At 37.8% G+C, this 14,598-nt stretch overlaps 1 protein-coding gene across 1 annotated transcript in view; it reads left to right on the forward strand.

Annotated features, from left to right (window-relative positions):
- The window catches only part of CCDC171 (coiled-coil domain containing 171), a 159,500-nt gene that overhangs the window by 4,105 nt on the left and 140,797 nt on the right, over nt 1–14,598 (forward strand). The window contains exons 3-6 of the mRNA XM_072359639.1: nt 1,168–1,306; nt 3,240–3,414; nt 7,638–7,819; nt 13,831–13,977. Of these exons, the coding sequence (XP_072215740.1) occupies nt 1,168–1,306; nt 3,240–3,414; nt 7,638–7,819; nt 13,831–13,977 (643 nt within the window). The remainder of the gene's footprint in view (nt 1–1,167; nt 1,307–3,239; nt 3,415–7,637; nt 7,820–13,830; nt 13,978–14,598) is intronic.

The following is a 14,598-nucleotide window of genomic DNA, read 5'->3' on the forward strand; positions in this document are numbered from 1 at the left end:
CATTCCCTGGCTTTCATAGCATTCTTGTCCTTGGAAAAAATTTTAGCTGCATGTATTAACACATAGGGTTCTTACTCATAGAAAATAGTCTAGTTGGTGCCTCTGTGTAAAAATGTAGACTCTTTGTTAAATAAACAAAAAAAGTCCTCAAGCCCTAACCATCAAGTAGCTAAATAGTAATAAATTCTATTACTTCCATAATTAATATTTAGGACTCGTTAGACAAAGATAAAGGATTCTACTGTTTTTAAGTCTATTTGAAACAATGACTATTTTGTGCTTTACTCAGTCATGTTTCTTTGGGCTGTTTCTTAGTGATCTTGACTTGTACTTTCATGTAGAGCAGTTAGTTATTATTGTCAATCTTTTTATATATGTGCAGGCAAAAAATGACTTTTAAAACTTGAAATAATGTAAAATATGACTGACTTGAATTTACGGAAGTTGCATCTGAGATTTTCAGGCAAGCTAATTAAGTATTCATTTGTATGCTAAATTTCCAGTCTTCGTGTATGTGCTTGTTTTTATTATGTTAATGTTATCTATGGTCCATAAAGACTTATCCTATTTGTTGTAGTCTCATTTTTAGATGGGATTCTAAATGAGATGAATGAGCTGGTCATTTTGAAGGAGTGGGCCTTTAATTTGTGTTGTTTGTAATCAATTGCTTATATATGTAAAGTAAACATATACATATTTGAAAAACATTTGAAGATTATTTTGGTTCCAAAGGTCTGCATTTGTTCTATGACAGAGATGGTCATGAGATAGTAATTAATTAATTATTATTTATTTATTTATTTAAAGAACCTTACTGCAGGAGACAAAGGGGGGATGTAATGATGTATTGAAGTTGTCCTGAAAGTTTATTGAACTGAAATAAGAAAATGAAAAATAATAAAATAATGATTATTTTAACATCAGCTTTAGGAAATCCTACCAGTTTATCTCTTGGCTGAAAGCTTACAGCTACATCCCATGTCTTGCCTGAGCAGTTGCATGTAACTGTTTTTTCAGAGAGCAATAGTTGGGTAACAAATACATGGCATCATTTTACAGCAGTGAATGTTTTGCATTTTTTTTCCTCAGAATCTAGTCATACAAAGAAGGGTGTGTTAAAATTTATAAGTACTATTCATGTATTTTGGAAATGTTCATACTTTGCAGCTTATGTAGTATGAAGAGTGGGTCACAGTCCCTACAAAATAGCAGTGCGTCAGAGTTAGATGTTGCTGAAGATCTGAAAAGGAAACTCTGTCAAGCCAAAGAAGAAAAAGTAGACATAATCATTAAACACAATCAAGAAGTAAGTTGTTTTTTTTGTTCTATTTTATTTTACTCCTATATGTAGTGTAAGTGTTCATTATGATTAAGATTCAAATCATTAAGATTATCTTCTTACATGGTCTGTCAAAAATGCTGTCATTAGCCAAAAAAGAAAAGCAATATCAAAGATGTCACAGTACAGACTTCTTACACCTATTCATAGGGTCTGATAGCAGCTCTGCTGTCTTTGGAGTGGCTTAGATTATTAGCAATCTACACATTAGCTGCAGGGAAAGATCTTGCCTCTGCCAGTATCCTGTTAGATAGAATTGTCCAATAGCACAAATAGATAGAAATCATAGCTTGAATTTATCCTGATGAAAGGATTTAGTTTAATGTGGTGTTTTTTTTTTTTTTTTCTTTTTTTTCCCACCAGGACATTAGGGCATCATTTTAATTCTGCAGAGTTCATAGGTGTAGTACAGCAGTTTTCTGTGTTTGTATCACATCCAGATGGGTTATCTTTTAATGGTCTTGCAATGTCTTATCTTAGTTCAGATTTATAATTTTGCATAATTTATTGCAAAAGCACGAATACTGTGGCATTTGTCAAAAACTCAGTGCTCTTTAATGAAGACTCCATATATAGGGAGACATTTAGAATGATGAAGATAACAACAACGATTTTTCCTCATGATGTTGTGACAAATTAGTATTGAAGTATTAAGAATTAGTTAATCTATTTTGAGTGTCCGTTTTTTTGGACTCATATACCTAAGTGAAGAGGGGCATTGAGTACAGCTGTACCACTAATGTGGACTTTTTGCTATTGGAATACTTACCACTCTTGCTAAACCAGTATGACAGATGATGCACTGCTTTAGACTGTGCTTCTGTAGAGGAATTACCTCTCTGGATAGCAGTTCTACACTTAGGAGTTCGCTAGGGGTGGTTGGTGCAGTTACCCATTCTTCTTTGGTGCTAAATGCAGTCATTCGATTGAACTTGCTATTTACATCCATTCATTATTGGAGTCTGCATGCAAATTAGGAGACTATCTCTCCCGCAGAAAGTTGGTCTTGTGCTGCATTCTTTTCTCTCTGTCCCATTGGCAGTGGGTTTGTTCTGTAGAAATGGGTCCCAGAAGTCATCTAGATTTGAAGAGTAAGCTTTTACATTGAGAGTAAACTTAGTGTGTGCAACAAAATTCATGTGCAGTACAATGTACTACAACCACAAAGTTGGATTACTTTTCAAGCAGATGAACTATCGAGGCCACTGTTTTGTGCAAGATGTTTACAGACAACAGAAGTGTTCAAGTTAGCTACAACCAGTATTGTTAAACTCTGTAGTTCTGAAGAAATCTGTATTTACTTTCCATGTTCATGGAATAACTTGTATTTTATTTTCCAGACACAGGTTTTAGTAGCGATGACTGGATTGCATGCCTTAATCTAGATGAAATTACTTTTTAAAGGATTTTTCATTCTTAATTTATTAAATGTAGCTGCATTCTGCTTGACTACTGAGTAATTACATTGGACTAAACTTTGGTTGTATGCATGCCTGTTAGTTATTAGATCTCTGATAGTCATGATAGATACTAGACGGTCTTTCGAGTGTTAAATTTGGAGAAAATTAATATAAATTTGCCAGTTGAACAGAATGTTCTGGTTGCTGCAGTTTTTGCTTTTTGGGTACAGGAAGATGATAATATTACAACTGTTATTTTCTTATGGTAGAATAGTTTTGGAATATGAATAGTATGGCTATATAAAACAACAGGAATAATCAGTACTCATTTACACAAATTTTGTCTTTTACAAGGGTAGACTTTAAGTTCAAGTACAATGAGTAAGTAGCTGCAAATGCAGTTGAAGCTTTCTAAAATATTCCTTAGATGTAGTCCTGTAATGTGCTACTTCTCCAAGAGAGCGTTTCTTCCAGTTTTCTGAAACAAATGTATTTTGTAGCTGCGTGATTATGAAATCCAGATTGTCAAACTGCGATCTGAATTTGAGAAAGGAGAGGCAATTCGACAGAGTCTGGAGTATGCATTGGCAGTTGCCAAAAAAGATGCCCGTTTGAGAATACGTACTGCAGAAGAAAAGTTAAGTGATGCAAGAAGCAAGCTTGCAGAGCTGCAAGGTAAGTTTCAAAACAGTGAGTGGTGAAAAATGGTAAAGTGTTCAAGGTTAAGAAGAGAACTGAGTTCCAGTAGGCTAGTTAAGTTTCTCACTTATTTCTGTATTTTTTTGTATATTTCTTCCATTCCATCTCTTAGCCGTCTGTTTTTGTAAACTCTTACGCTTGCTGGCTCATTCATGAATTAAAATTAAACTCTTAAGCCTATCATTTTTTTTTAATTTTTTTTTTCCTTTTCCCTCCATGCATTCTGTTGTTCCAACTTTAACAGCTGTCCTTGTACAGAATTTAATCATGGTTAATCAACGTTTAGCCCACTCTGGATAGTAGTGTTTCCTTCACTTTGAAAAAACAAAATCTATTCCTGTTCATTTGTTTGTACTATTTCCAAAAACTTATTTTTCAAGCATTTATTTTCTATTTCATTTCTTCAAAAACGTCATGTTTTCATCATTGTTTCTTTTCTAGTTACCATTCGTCTTCCTTGCTTCACCTTTTTTATAGGAAATGGAACATGTGTGTTGCAAAGTTACTCTATTCTTTGGAAATACTACAGTAGTAAGTGGCAGATCTTTATGTAGACATTTTTTTCCTTCTAGTTTTATATCTAGAAACTCATATTTCCCTGATTGTTATCAACAGTGTATGTTAAAGTTCTCAGTTTTACCTCACTTAGAGGTCAATTTCCAGTTACCTTAGTAAATATAATATCTTGTTATATAGTAGAGGAGGTGTATTTCATTTTGAACCTTTGATTTTTTTTTTTTTTTTCAATGAAGAGTTTGGAGTGCTGCTCACATAGAGCTTGTCTTCCAAGTCTCTGTAGGAGTCTTGGAAACTTAGAAATGCTTAAAAGTGCCAGGTGTTTCTGAGATTATTAGAAAACCAAACTTTTGGTGAATAACAGACATAGCAAAACATTCTTGGGGAATTTCAAGCCTGACCTGTTGTTTTCTTACTTAAAGGAGATTATCTTCAGATGCTCATTTTGCTAGTTTACATGCCAGTCTTGAGTCTGTTCGGATTTAGGTGTGAGTAGTAGGTGTTTCTACACTTAAACATACTTAAAATCTCATTTTGTAATATCCTGTGATCTAGAAAGAGATGTGTTTGTTGTCAGCTCTGTTGTGTAGGTGGCAGTGGGTGGTAGGCCATGGCTGAATCTTGCAGGAGGGCATCTGTTGTAGTTGGCCCACAGCATGTGAACCCACCCACCCACTGTGACAGTGTGCCCACCAGTGAGCCTGTGGCACCTCAGGAAACATAGATCAGAAAAGGTGGTAAATTGCAAGAGGAAGCAAACAAACAAACAAAAAGTGCCAGAGCAGGAGGAGAGAGATAGGCAAGGGACCTGGATGAAATAGGAGAAGAGAAGCAGGAATGGTGTAAGGCTGGGGCCAAAGTACTGATCTCCTGGCAGGGCCTGGGAAGTAGGACTCCATAGGGGCTTCTGCCACTGGAGGAATCACACTGCACTCACCCTGATCCCTCCTCACCAACAGACTAAGTTCGTTTGATGATAAGGGGAATGAAGGGCAAAAACAGGGATAAAAGATTTTGCAGATTCTGTTTTTCCATCTGTCAGTGTATTAGTTTTTTTCTGATGGTGAAAGAAACTGTACTTAGCAGACTGTTTGAATTGTTTGAAATTCCCCAGTTTTTTACTTTTCCTCTGCAATTTCTGCCGAAGAAGGAAGGTAGTTATGAAGCTGCTTCTCAGTTATTTTGCTGTTTGTAATTTTCTGCTTGTTTTCTTCACCATTTGAAGCCTTCTATAGCTCTTCAGTGTTCACATGTGACCTTATCTGTCTTGGACACAAATGAGGCCTTCTGTCCTATAGCCTTTGTCAATATTTATTTATTTATTTATTTATTTTAAATTTCTGTTCTTTATGAGACTTCTTTTGACTGGGCTGAACTTGAGCAACTCTAAGATTCCTAGTAAAGTGTAAGCATGTTCTCACTGGCCTATCTTGCCTTGGGGTGTAGATTCATAGAATGGCTTGAGAACCTTAAAGATAACCTAGATCCAGCTGCCCTGCAGAGGGCTGGGACTTCCTTTGGAGACCAGGATGCCCAAAGCTCCATCCTACCTGTCCTTGAGCACCATAAAGAATGAGGCATGCACAGCTTCTCTAAGCAACGTATTCCAGTGCCTCACCATCCAAATAGTGAAGATTTTTTTTCCTGATGTCTAATCTTAAATCCATCCTCTTCTAATCTGTAACACATATCCTTGTTTTGTCACTACACTTTCTGATGAAGAGTTCCCCACCTTTCCTGTAGGTCCCCTTTAGATACTTGTCAACAATTTATGGGCTGGTTTGGTCTAGTTCTGTGACTGGTAGAGCAGAGGGACCCACGGATCTGTGCCTCGGAAAGGGTTATGGGAAAAAGATGGAGAAATGGGCCTGAAACAAAACAGCAGCAATGATCTGAGGAGAAACAAACTAATTTACTAAATAAGATATCAGAATGCAAGATAACACACTTAATACAGTATAATCAGAATTGAAACTAATAAATTAAATGACCGTGTCTGAAAACTGAAGACCTTAGACCAGTAATGCTGAGGCAAGATGTGCAGCTGGGGAGAAGAGCCAGGTCCTGTGACTTCCAGGGATTTTATAACTTCTCTGAATGCAGAATCCAGGTATGGGACTGGGGAATGTAGTTCTTCTCTTCTGGGATAGGTACCTGGAACTGGAGCATTAACTCTTTAACTCCCAGTGCGCTACATGATGTTATGATGTGGAATACTGATAACCAAAACTCGTAAAACCATGACAATGCTGGATGGCTGTAGCAAGATCTCCTCACAGCCTTCTCTTCCTCCATGCTGAACAAGACCAACTCATTCTCTTTTCAGGAGAGGAGGTGCTGTAGCTCTTTGATTATCACTGGAACTCTCTTTTGGACTCTTCCAGCAGATCTATTTCATTCTTATATTAGGGGCCCCTTAGAGCTGAACGCAGTACTGCAAGCAAAGTTTCGTGAAAGCAGAGTGGAAAGGGAAAAATCTTCTCTATATCTGCTAGCTATGCTTCTTTTGATGCAGCCCAGAATACATCTGGGTTTCTGGGCTGCTACTGTGCATTGTTGATTCATGTTCATTTCTTTTGTCTGCCAATAGCCCCAAGTCTTTCTTTGCTGGGCTGCTTAAAATCTTGTCATCACCATTGCCCCGCCTGTTTGTACTTGGGATTGCCATGATCCAGATGCAGGACCTTGCACTTAATCTTCTTGGAGTTCATAGGGCTTGTAGAGTCCCACCACTCAAACCTGCCCTCTCTGGATGGCATCCCTTCCCTCCACTGTGTCAGTGGCTTCACTCAGCAGTTTTCCTATAGTCACAGAATCAGTACTGCAGCAGTTAGAAGAGACCTTGAGAAATTATCTAGTTCAATCACCCCACTAAAGAAAGTAACCTACAATAAGTCATACAGGTGGGTGTTCAGACAGGTCTTGAGTATCTACATACAAGGAGACTCCACAATTTCTTTTTGCAACCTATTCCATTGCTCAGTCACCCTTATCATAAAGAAGTTCTTTTGCATGTTTGTATGGAATTTCCTATGTTCAAGTTTTAGGCCATTACTTCTTGTCCTGTCGCAACATACCACTGTGAAGAGCCTGGCCTCATCCATTTACCTCTTGCCTCCCTTTAGTTATTTATAAACATTTATCAGATCCCTCTAAGTCTTCTTTCATCATATTTTTGGGCTTCTGGACTCCTTCTAGAAAACTCCTGTGTTTTTTTTTTTTTTTTTTTGAACTGGGGAGCCCAGAACTGGACACAGTATTCTAAATGTGGCCTCACCAGGGTGGGTCCTTCCATTAGGTGAGTGCATATTTTTATGGTCTTTAACAGTGTTTAACTGAACTCAGAGTTAAATGGTAGAGACACAAATCAGTTAGAAATGTAGAAAAACGGAGAAGAGTTTCAATTCATAAAAATCTCTGAGAGCATTCTTATGTCCTTATGAGAAAGAAGCTACAAGCCTCGATTTTTTTTCCTTTTTATAGTGTAGGTGATGCTGTCCTGTGCTAGAAACATTTGTTGTAATTTTCTAGAGAATATTACAATATGTAGAAGAACCAACACAGTTTTTTTTTTTTTTAATTTTTATTTATTTATTTATTTTTATTTTTTTTTATTTTTTTTTTCCTGAACACGCTTAGCAGTAGTATTGTCTTCTTTCTTTCTCTTTTTCTGTAAACAATAGCGCTCAATGAGCAGCTTCAGCAGAGACTGGTGGAGTCTGAGAAGACATTTCATATTGCTCAACAGAAGTGGAAAGAACAACAACAAAAACTTGCAAGTGAAAAGGATGATATTCTCAGAACACACAAGGATGAATATGAATTGCTTCTGAAGGAAAGAGGTGAACTAGAAAGCGTTTTGCAGGTATGAACTATGAATAGTTTTGAAGATGAATTGCATGAGATAATGCTTAGAACCTTTTTTGGTGCAAAAGGTTGAGTAGTGGATTGGGATTTTTTCTGGAAGAGAAATCTTCATGATAGATAAATGTTGCAGTATTTTTTCTGAAGAGTATAACTATATAAGGTTATGTACTGTTTTGCAGACTTTCCTGCTTTGCTGGAATGTGACATAGCTGGTTTCATGTTAAGTGACTAAGCCAAGATAACAGTGTGCAGTGTCGGTGAGGCCCACTTATCCTGTATATAGTTTAAAGCTGAGCTAGAAGAACCAGAGAAGCCTAAGACCTGACTTCCAAGTCAGTTTTCCTTTTACCTCCCTAAGTCTGTCTTTTGCCTCTAAGTACAAAAATCACATGTACAGTATGGAGATAACACACTCACAGAACCCAGACTGTGATAGTGGGATTTCCAAATGTGTGTTGTATGTTATTCACGCTGAGCAACATAAGAAGACTGTGGTAAATGTCAGTGAGGTCTTAAAATTTCTGTGACCTTAACATTGGTAGAAAGAACTTATGCTGTTGGAAATTCAGGTAGGAAAAAAAAGATAATCATTTAGTGTTCAGAAGTGATATATCATGTCTTATACTGGGAATTTTTGTTCTTCAGGTAATTAGTTTCTATGTATTTCTGGAAAGTTGCTTTCTAAGTTGGGTTGCAGTGGCATGCATAAACCCCTTAGATGTTTATGATTTTAATACTTTTTATACTTTTTTCATTATCAAGCAATTCAAAGTAATTATATTTCAAAGAAATGTAGTAATATTAAGCTGTGGAGATGTTAACATGCTCAACCATTAATGTGTACCTCTGGGATACTAACAGTTACATAATTACAGTTTAATCATTTTAACGTCTATAATGGAAAATTGAATCACCTTATGCCTCAGCAGTATAGCAACACCAGTTGAGGAAAAGTGAACAGGTATTTTAACTGCTATTAGAGAGCATCTAAGAGAGGGCTTTGAAGACAGTGAAGGGTCTAGAGGGTATCGCAGAATTGTAGGAGTTGGAAGGGACCTCCAGAGATCATTGAGTCCAACCCCACTGCCAAAGCAGGTTCCCTGCACCAGGTCAAATAGGTAGGCATCCAGGCAGGTCTTGAATATCTCCAGGGAAGGAGAGAAGGAGTATCTCCAGAAGGCCCTGGGCAGCCTGTTCCAGTGCTCCGTCACCCTCACTGTGAAGAAGTTCTTGTGCACATTTGTGTGGAACTTCCTATGCTCCAGTTTCTGTCTGTTTCCCCTGTTGTAGTGGGGAGCCCAGAACTGGACCCAGTACTCCAGCTGAGGCCTTACCAGGGCAGAGTAGAGGGGGAGGATCACTTCATTTGACCTTTTTAGTGCACTCCAATATGACATTGGTATTTTTGGCCATGAGGGCACACTGCTGGCTCATGGCCAACCTGTTGTCCACCAGGATGCCCAGGTCCCTCAGGGTAGATGTAGGAGGAGTTACCCATGTCCTTTGGTTTGTTTCAGTCTGGATAAGAAGAGGCTGAGGGGAGTCCTCAAAGTAGTAGGCCCCCATTTCACACAGAATGGAGAGGCAGGTGTTGATCTCTTGTGACAGCAACAGGAGCTGAGTGAACTGTGTGGAGATGCCTTGAGAGAGGGTCAGGTTGGGGTTTAAGAAAAGGTTCTTCACCAAGACAGTGATGGGGCACTGGAATGGTGTCATGGTTTTGTGCTGTCAATATTCTACATCATGACATCATGTGCGGTATGAACTGTTTTGGTGGTATAAGAAACATGACAAATGGGTTGCCTTGGCACTAAGCCTACTGAAATATAAGAAGTGTTTGGACAGTGCTCTTAAAAGTAGGAGTTGGAATTTTGGATGATCCTGGATGGAGCCAGGAGTTTTACTTGATGATCTCTCTGGGTTTGTCTTCTAGAGTTCAGGATGTTGTAATATTCATGCTTTAAAAGAAGGGTAGGGCAAAGGCTCTGGTAGACTAGATAGCCATTTACTCATAACAGCGACTGATGCAGAAAACAAGTTGCTACTTAGAGATTCATTTTCTGTTATTCAGCCGGAGGGTTTTTTTAAAAAATGTTCTTCCATTTTATTATTTGTAACTTCCTTTAAAATATGTGAAACTTGACTAAGTTGAACTGGGTGCTGGTCAAGCTGTGGAAAATTAGCTCCCAGTCCCAGTCTTCCCAGGTGATACTAAACAACCCTTGCCTGGCAGCTTGGAAGCTATGTTCTGACAGCAAAGTTATCTCTTATAGTACATTATGATGCTGTTTATCAGATTCTATACTGTATCCATAGGAGTGTCTATTAAAAAAATAAGAGTGGAGCAAATTGCTGAATTACACCTATTCCATGAGTACTGTGAACTTTCTTTTTGATTATTTGAAAGCAGGATGTAATAAGAAAGGTGCAATTAGAGCCAATTTAGAAGTCAAGTGATGAGGCTGTATAATATATTTGTCCTTATGCTTGCTGAAGGAGTTGTGCTGTGTCAAAAGTTCAGCCTGGTTTTGGGCTGGTTCTGTGACTAATGGGCCAAAGGGGCCCACGGACCCCCACCCTGAGACAGGGGAACGGGGGGTAAGAAAAAGGTATGGAGATGGGCCTGAAGACAAAACAGCAGCAATGAGCTAAGGCGGAAAATTAATAAACTAATTTACTAAATACAATAGTGGAATGCATGATAACACAATATATTAAAATATACTTGGAATTGTGTAAATCAAATAAATTGAGAGTGACTAAAGAGGGAAGGTCTTACTGTAACACTGAAGGCAAGATGTCTAGGGAGCACACACTGCAGAGACAAGCACTAAAAGAAGGGGCAGTCTTGTGACTCGTGAGCTGTTTTATCTTTCCTTCTAAATAGAAAACAGAAATGGAACACTGAAGGTCTTCTGGGACATGTAGTTGTTGTTCTCCTCTGAGAACCAGGACCTCAGAGCTCTTGGCAATCCATGGAACTGGAGCATTAATTCTTTAACTCCCAGTGCACTACATGATGTTATGATGTGGAATATCAACAACAAAAATCTTAAAACCATGACACTCCGTATTGCTATCTCAACATTTGAGAGACCTGGTTGCGGAGGATGATTACAGAGCTTTGTGTGATTTTGTTTAGTTTTGGTCTTACTTGGTACAAATTAAAGAGATTCTAAGTATGCATGCCAATCCTTCTTGGAAAAGTTGCACCTAATAAAGTGTGATTCTGAAATTGTGGAAATCCTGAGGTGGACATGAAAATGAAGTCAGCTTAATCTATTGAAATGTTTCTACAGTGAATCAAAAGGCACTCACAGGGATCACCGAGTCCAAATCCTTCCTCTACCCCATATTCAAACCATATTTTGAGGGCATTGTTGCCTTCCTTTGGTTGCTCTCTAAGAGCTTAATGTCTTTCTTGTTTTGTGGTGCTCTGTAAGCTGCACTCAGTGCTTGAGGTGAGGCTGCATTAGCGCTGAGAAGTCTCTTTCCTCAGTCAGCTGACAGTGCTGGGTCTGATGCGCTCCAGGGTACAGGAATGGCTGCCAGGTACAACTGTTGACTCATCTTTAGCTTGCTGTCAACCAGAGCCCCCAGAGCTCTTTCCATGGAGCTGCTCTGCAGACTCCTGTCACCTAGACTGTACATAAATTCAGGGCTGTCCCATCCCACATGCAGAATCCAGCACTTATTCTTGTTGGACTCCATGTGATTGGTGACTGCTAGCCTTTGAAGTTGTCAGGGTTTCTCTGCAAGGCCTTTCTACCCTCTGGGGAATCGACATAGCCTCCTAATCTATTCATCCACTAGCTTACTTAGCATAATATATCCTCAGCTCCTGCATCCAAGTCATTTAAGAAGAGATTTAAGAGAACTGACCCCCAAAATGGAGCCCTGCAGAACCACAGTAGTTACTGGCCACCAGCTTGACGGTCACCACCCATTTGCTATAACTCTGAACATGACATGTCGTTGTGCAGCTGTGGATAACATTTATGTTTAGCTGTATGCTAGACATTTTGTCCTGAAGGATACTGTGAGATGCAGTGTCAAAAGCTTTGCTGAAATTCACAAAGGTTATGCTGACTGGAGTGAACGTGATCCTGTCTGATTTGTAACGGGCTCTTTGATGTGCTCTATTGATTATACTTTACAGCTCACCTGCTTCATAGTGTAAGAAAGCTTTGGAGTTCAATAATAAGTGCAATAGCATCACCTTGTGGTTAGCCAGAAGATAAAAATATTTCCCAGAAGCACTCCAGAGTGTTTTTCTTAAATTTCCTGTGCAATCATGTTGTTTATACGTGCATTAAAAATTAGTCAGTGATGTTTATTTGTGTGCCTTTTGTGTGTACATGCTATGTGAGCATATGTGGATATTTTTTACATAGTCAAATATGTACCCAAAGAGATACAGGTTTTCAATGTGAAGAAAGTGTTGAGTAATTGTGTATTAAACTTCTCTTTTTTGCTCTGATACAGTAGGAGGAGACAGTTGAGGATTAGTTTAATTTATTTCTAGGGCTGGTGTTTTTGCAATATTGAATTTACTCTAGGTTTCCATTGATAATTTATGTTTCATATAGATGTTCCTTGTTATCTTCTGGGAGGATGCAAAAAAAGTCAAATGATAGTGCATGCATGTGAATGAAGAGGCAAAATAAACGTACTTTTAAATTAGCAGTTAACTTAGCATCGTAGAGTGGTCATGATTTCCTTATTGTCATGTTTGAATGGTCAAAACTTTCTACCTTCAGTACAGAGGAACATCTGAAATCCTTTTCTAGACTTTGGAAACAACTTGTATTTATTTGGTCTTTGTGTGTAAATGTGGTTCTGTTAGACTTCATTCTTAAAAAAAAAATCATTCTGTATGAATAATTCATTTTGTCCTTCTCTTTCTCCATGCTAGGGATATGCTTTATGATGAGTAATTTCTCGGAACAAGAATATGTGATGTAGAAATAATGGCAGAGTTTGCAGAACAGCTGAATAGCTCTGGTTTATTTTCACACAATGTCTCTTGCCATGATATTGAATAGGATTAAATGAGCAAGAGGACTTAATGTAATCTTTCTGTGTTTTGCACAGAAAGCCATTTTAACAAATTAGGTCTCCAAAGGTTCTCCAGCTAAATCACTGGATTTATAGCTTGTTCCTGAATCCTGGTTATGAGAAAGCTTATTCCTGTCCACTAGACTAAAGCTGTTAATTCTGAGACTTCTGTGATCTCCACTTTAAGTATGTGTTAGACTACTAGGAGTTCATTATTTGGCTACTTTTCTCCCAGACAGCTGTGGTGTCGAAGTGGATTTGGTAGCAGTGACTCCATGGAGTTGTAGAGTGCAGTAGTGCTGTTAATTATCCCACTCCATCCCTTCTCTCATCTTTTGAATGCAGAAATTTAAATAGGGAATAGTATCTTTATTGACAGCTACTTTGTAGATCTCATACGTAATTGTTTAAAGTAATCCAATTTCTGGACAAATATCTTCCTAAGATTAGAAAAAAAAGAACATTTTAAGTTTATGGAAGTAACTAATTCTGAAAACATCTGATTTGATTTCAAGTTCTATTAATTAAAACCAAAGCAAAATAAAATTTCCTGTCTGTATGTATCCTTTTGTCCAGCGCAATTGTATGCTTTCTTCCCATCACTGACATTTGGTAGGATGATAGAAGAGATTGGAAGAGTAGCCCTTTACTATTTAAAGTTTCCTGTGGCGAATTCTCTCTTTTTTTAAGTATGATTGTAGAACGTCACATATATGCTGATTATTTGAACCAGTGTGTTTTTCCTGGTGGTGAATGAAGAACTTATATGTTCTTGGGCAAGTAGTTCTGTTGACAGAACAGGCTGGATTTTAATAAATGGTTCTAATTCAGTCTCTGGCCCCAAAGTGTTCCGTTTTTAAGCTCATTATTATTATAATACTTTAATAAAAGTATTATTCTCTCTTTTCTGTCTTTTTTTTTTTTTTTTTTTTTTTTTTTTTTTTAATCTAGAAGCAGAATAGTGCACTGCAAAACTTAAGTAAGAAAATGAAAGATATGGAGCTGGAACATTGTGAGTGTTGTGAACTGCTTACTCGTCAAGTACATAAGCTTGAATACAGTGCTGAACAAGAGGAACGACTTAAAAAAGAACTCAAAGTAATTCTTTTTGGTTACTGCTATTACTTTCAAGAAACAATGAAGCTCTTTTATTTTGGTGGGATTAAACCTCTCTCAGTTTTCTGGTGATTTCTGTTTACTGAACTGACTAAACGTTGAACATCCGTTTTTGCAGAGCAGAGTGAATAGACCGTTGCCACTTACTGTGTGTGTCTCACTTGAGACTGGTGTTTGAACAGCAGATGGGAAAAAAGTTAAATGAGCATGAAGATAAGGCTAAGATCAGGAATCATTTATTTTCTTTACATTCTCTCAAATTACTCTTCTGTTCTTTTCTGCTTAGGTTTTTTTTTTTTTTTTTTTTTTTTTTTTTTGGCACAAGCTTTGAGAATAAGTAACTTGAATTGGGAAATATACTAGACTTGAGAAAGGTGCCCCAGATGGTATACTAGGTAGAGAGAACCACATATCACAGTGGTGTTTTACAGCACTCCCATCTCTTTCTAAATGCTGAAGGTAGTTTTATTTTGTATGTAGAGTGATACCTGTTACTGAGAAGGCTCAAGCTTTTTGAACTAGTGCCTTCTAAATGTGTTTCTTTCGCTACAATGCTATTTGCAAAGTTTCTCTATTTCGTTCATCTAAGTTTTATGGTAACTG

Source organism: Excalfactoria chinensis, chromosome Z (genome assembly GCF_039878825.1).
Source record: "Excalfactoria chinensis isolate bCotChi1 chromosome Z, bCotChi1.hap2, whole genome shotgun sequence".
Taxonomy (NCBI): Eukaryota; Metazoa; Chordata; class Aves; order Galliformes; family Phasianidae; genus Excalfactoria; species Excalfactoria chinensis.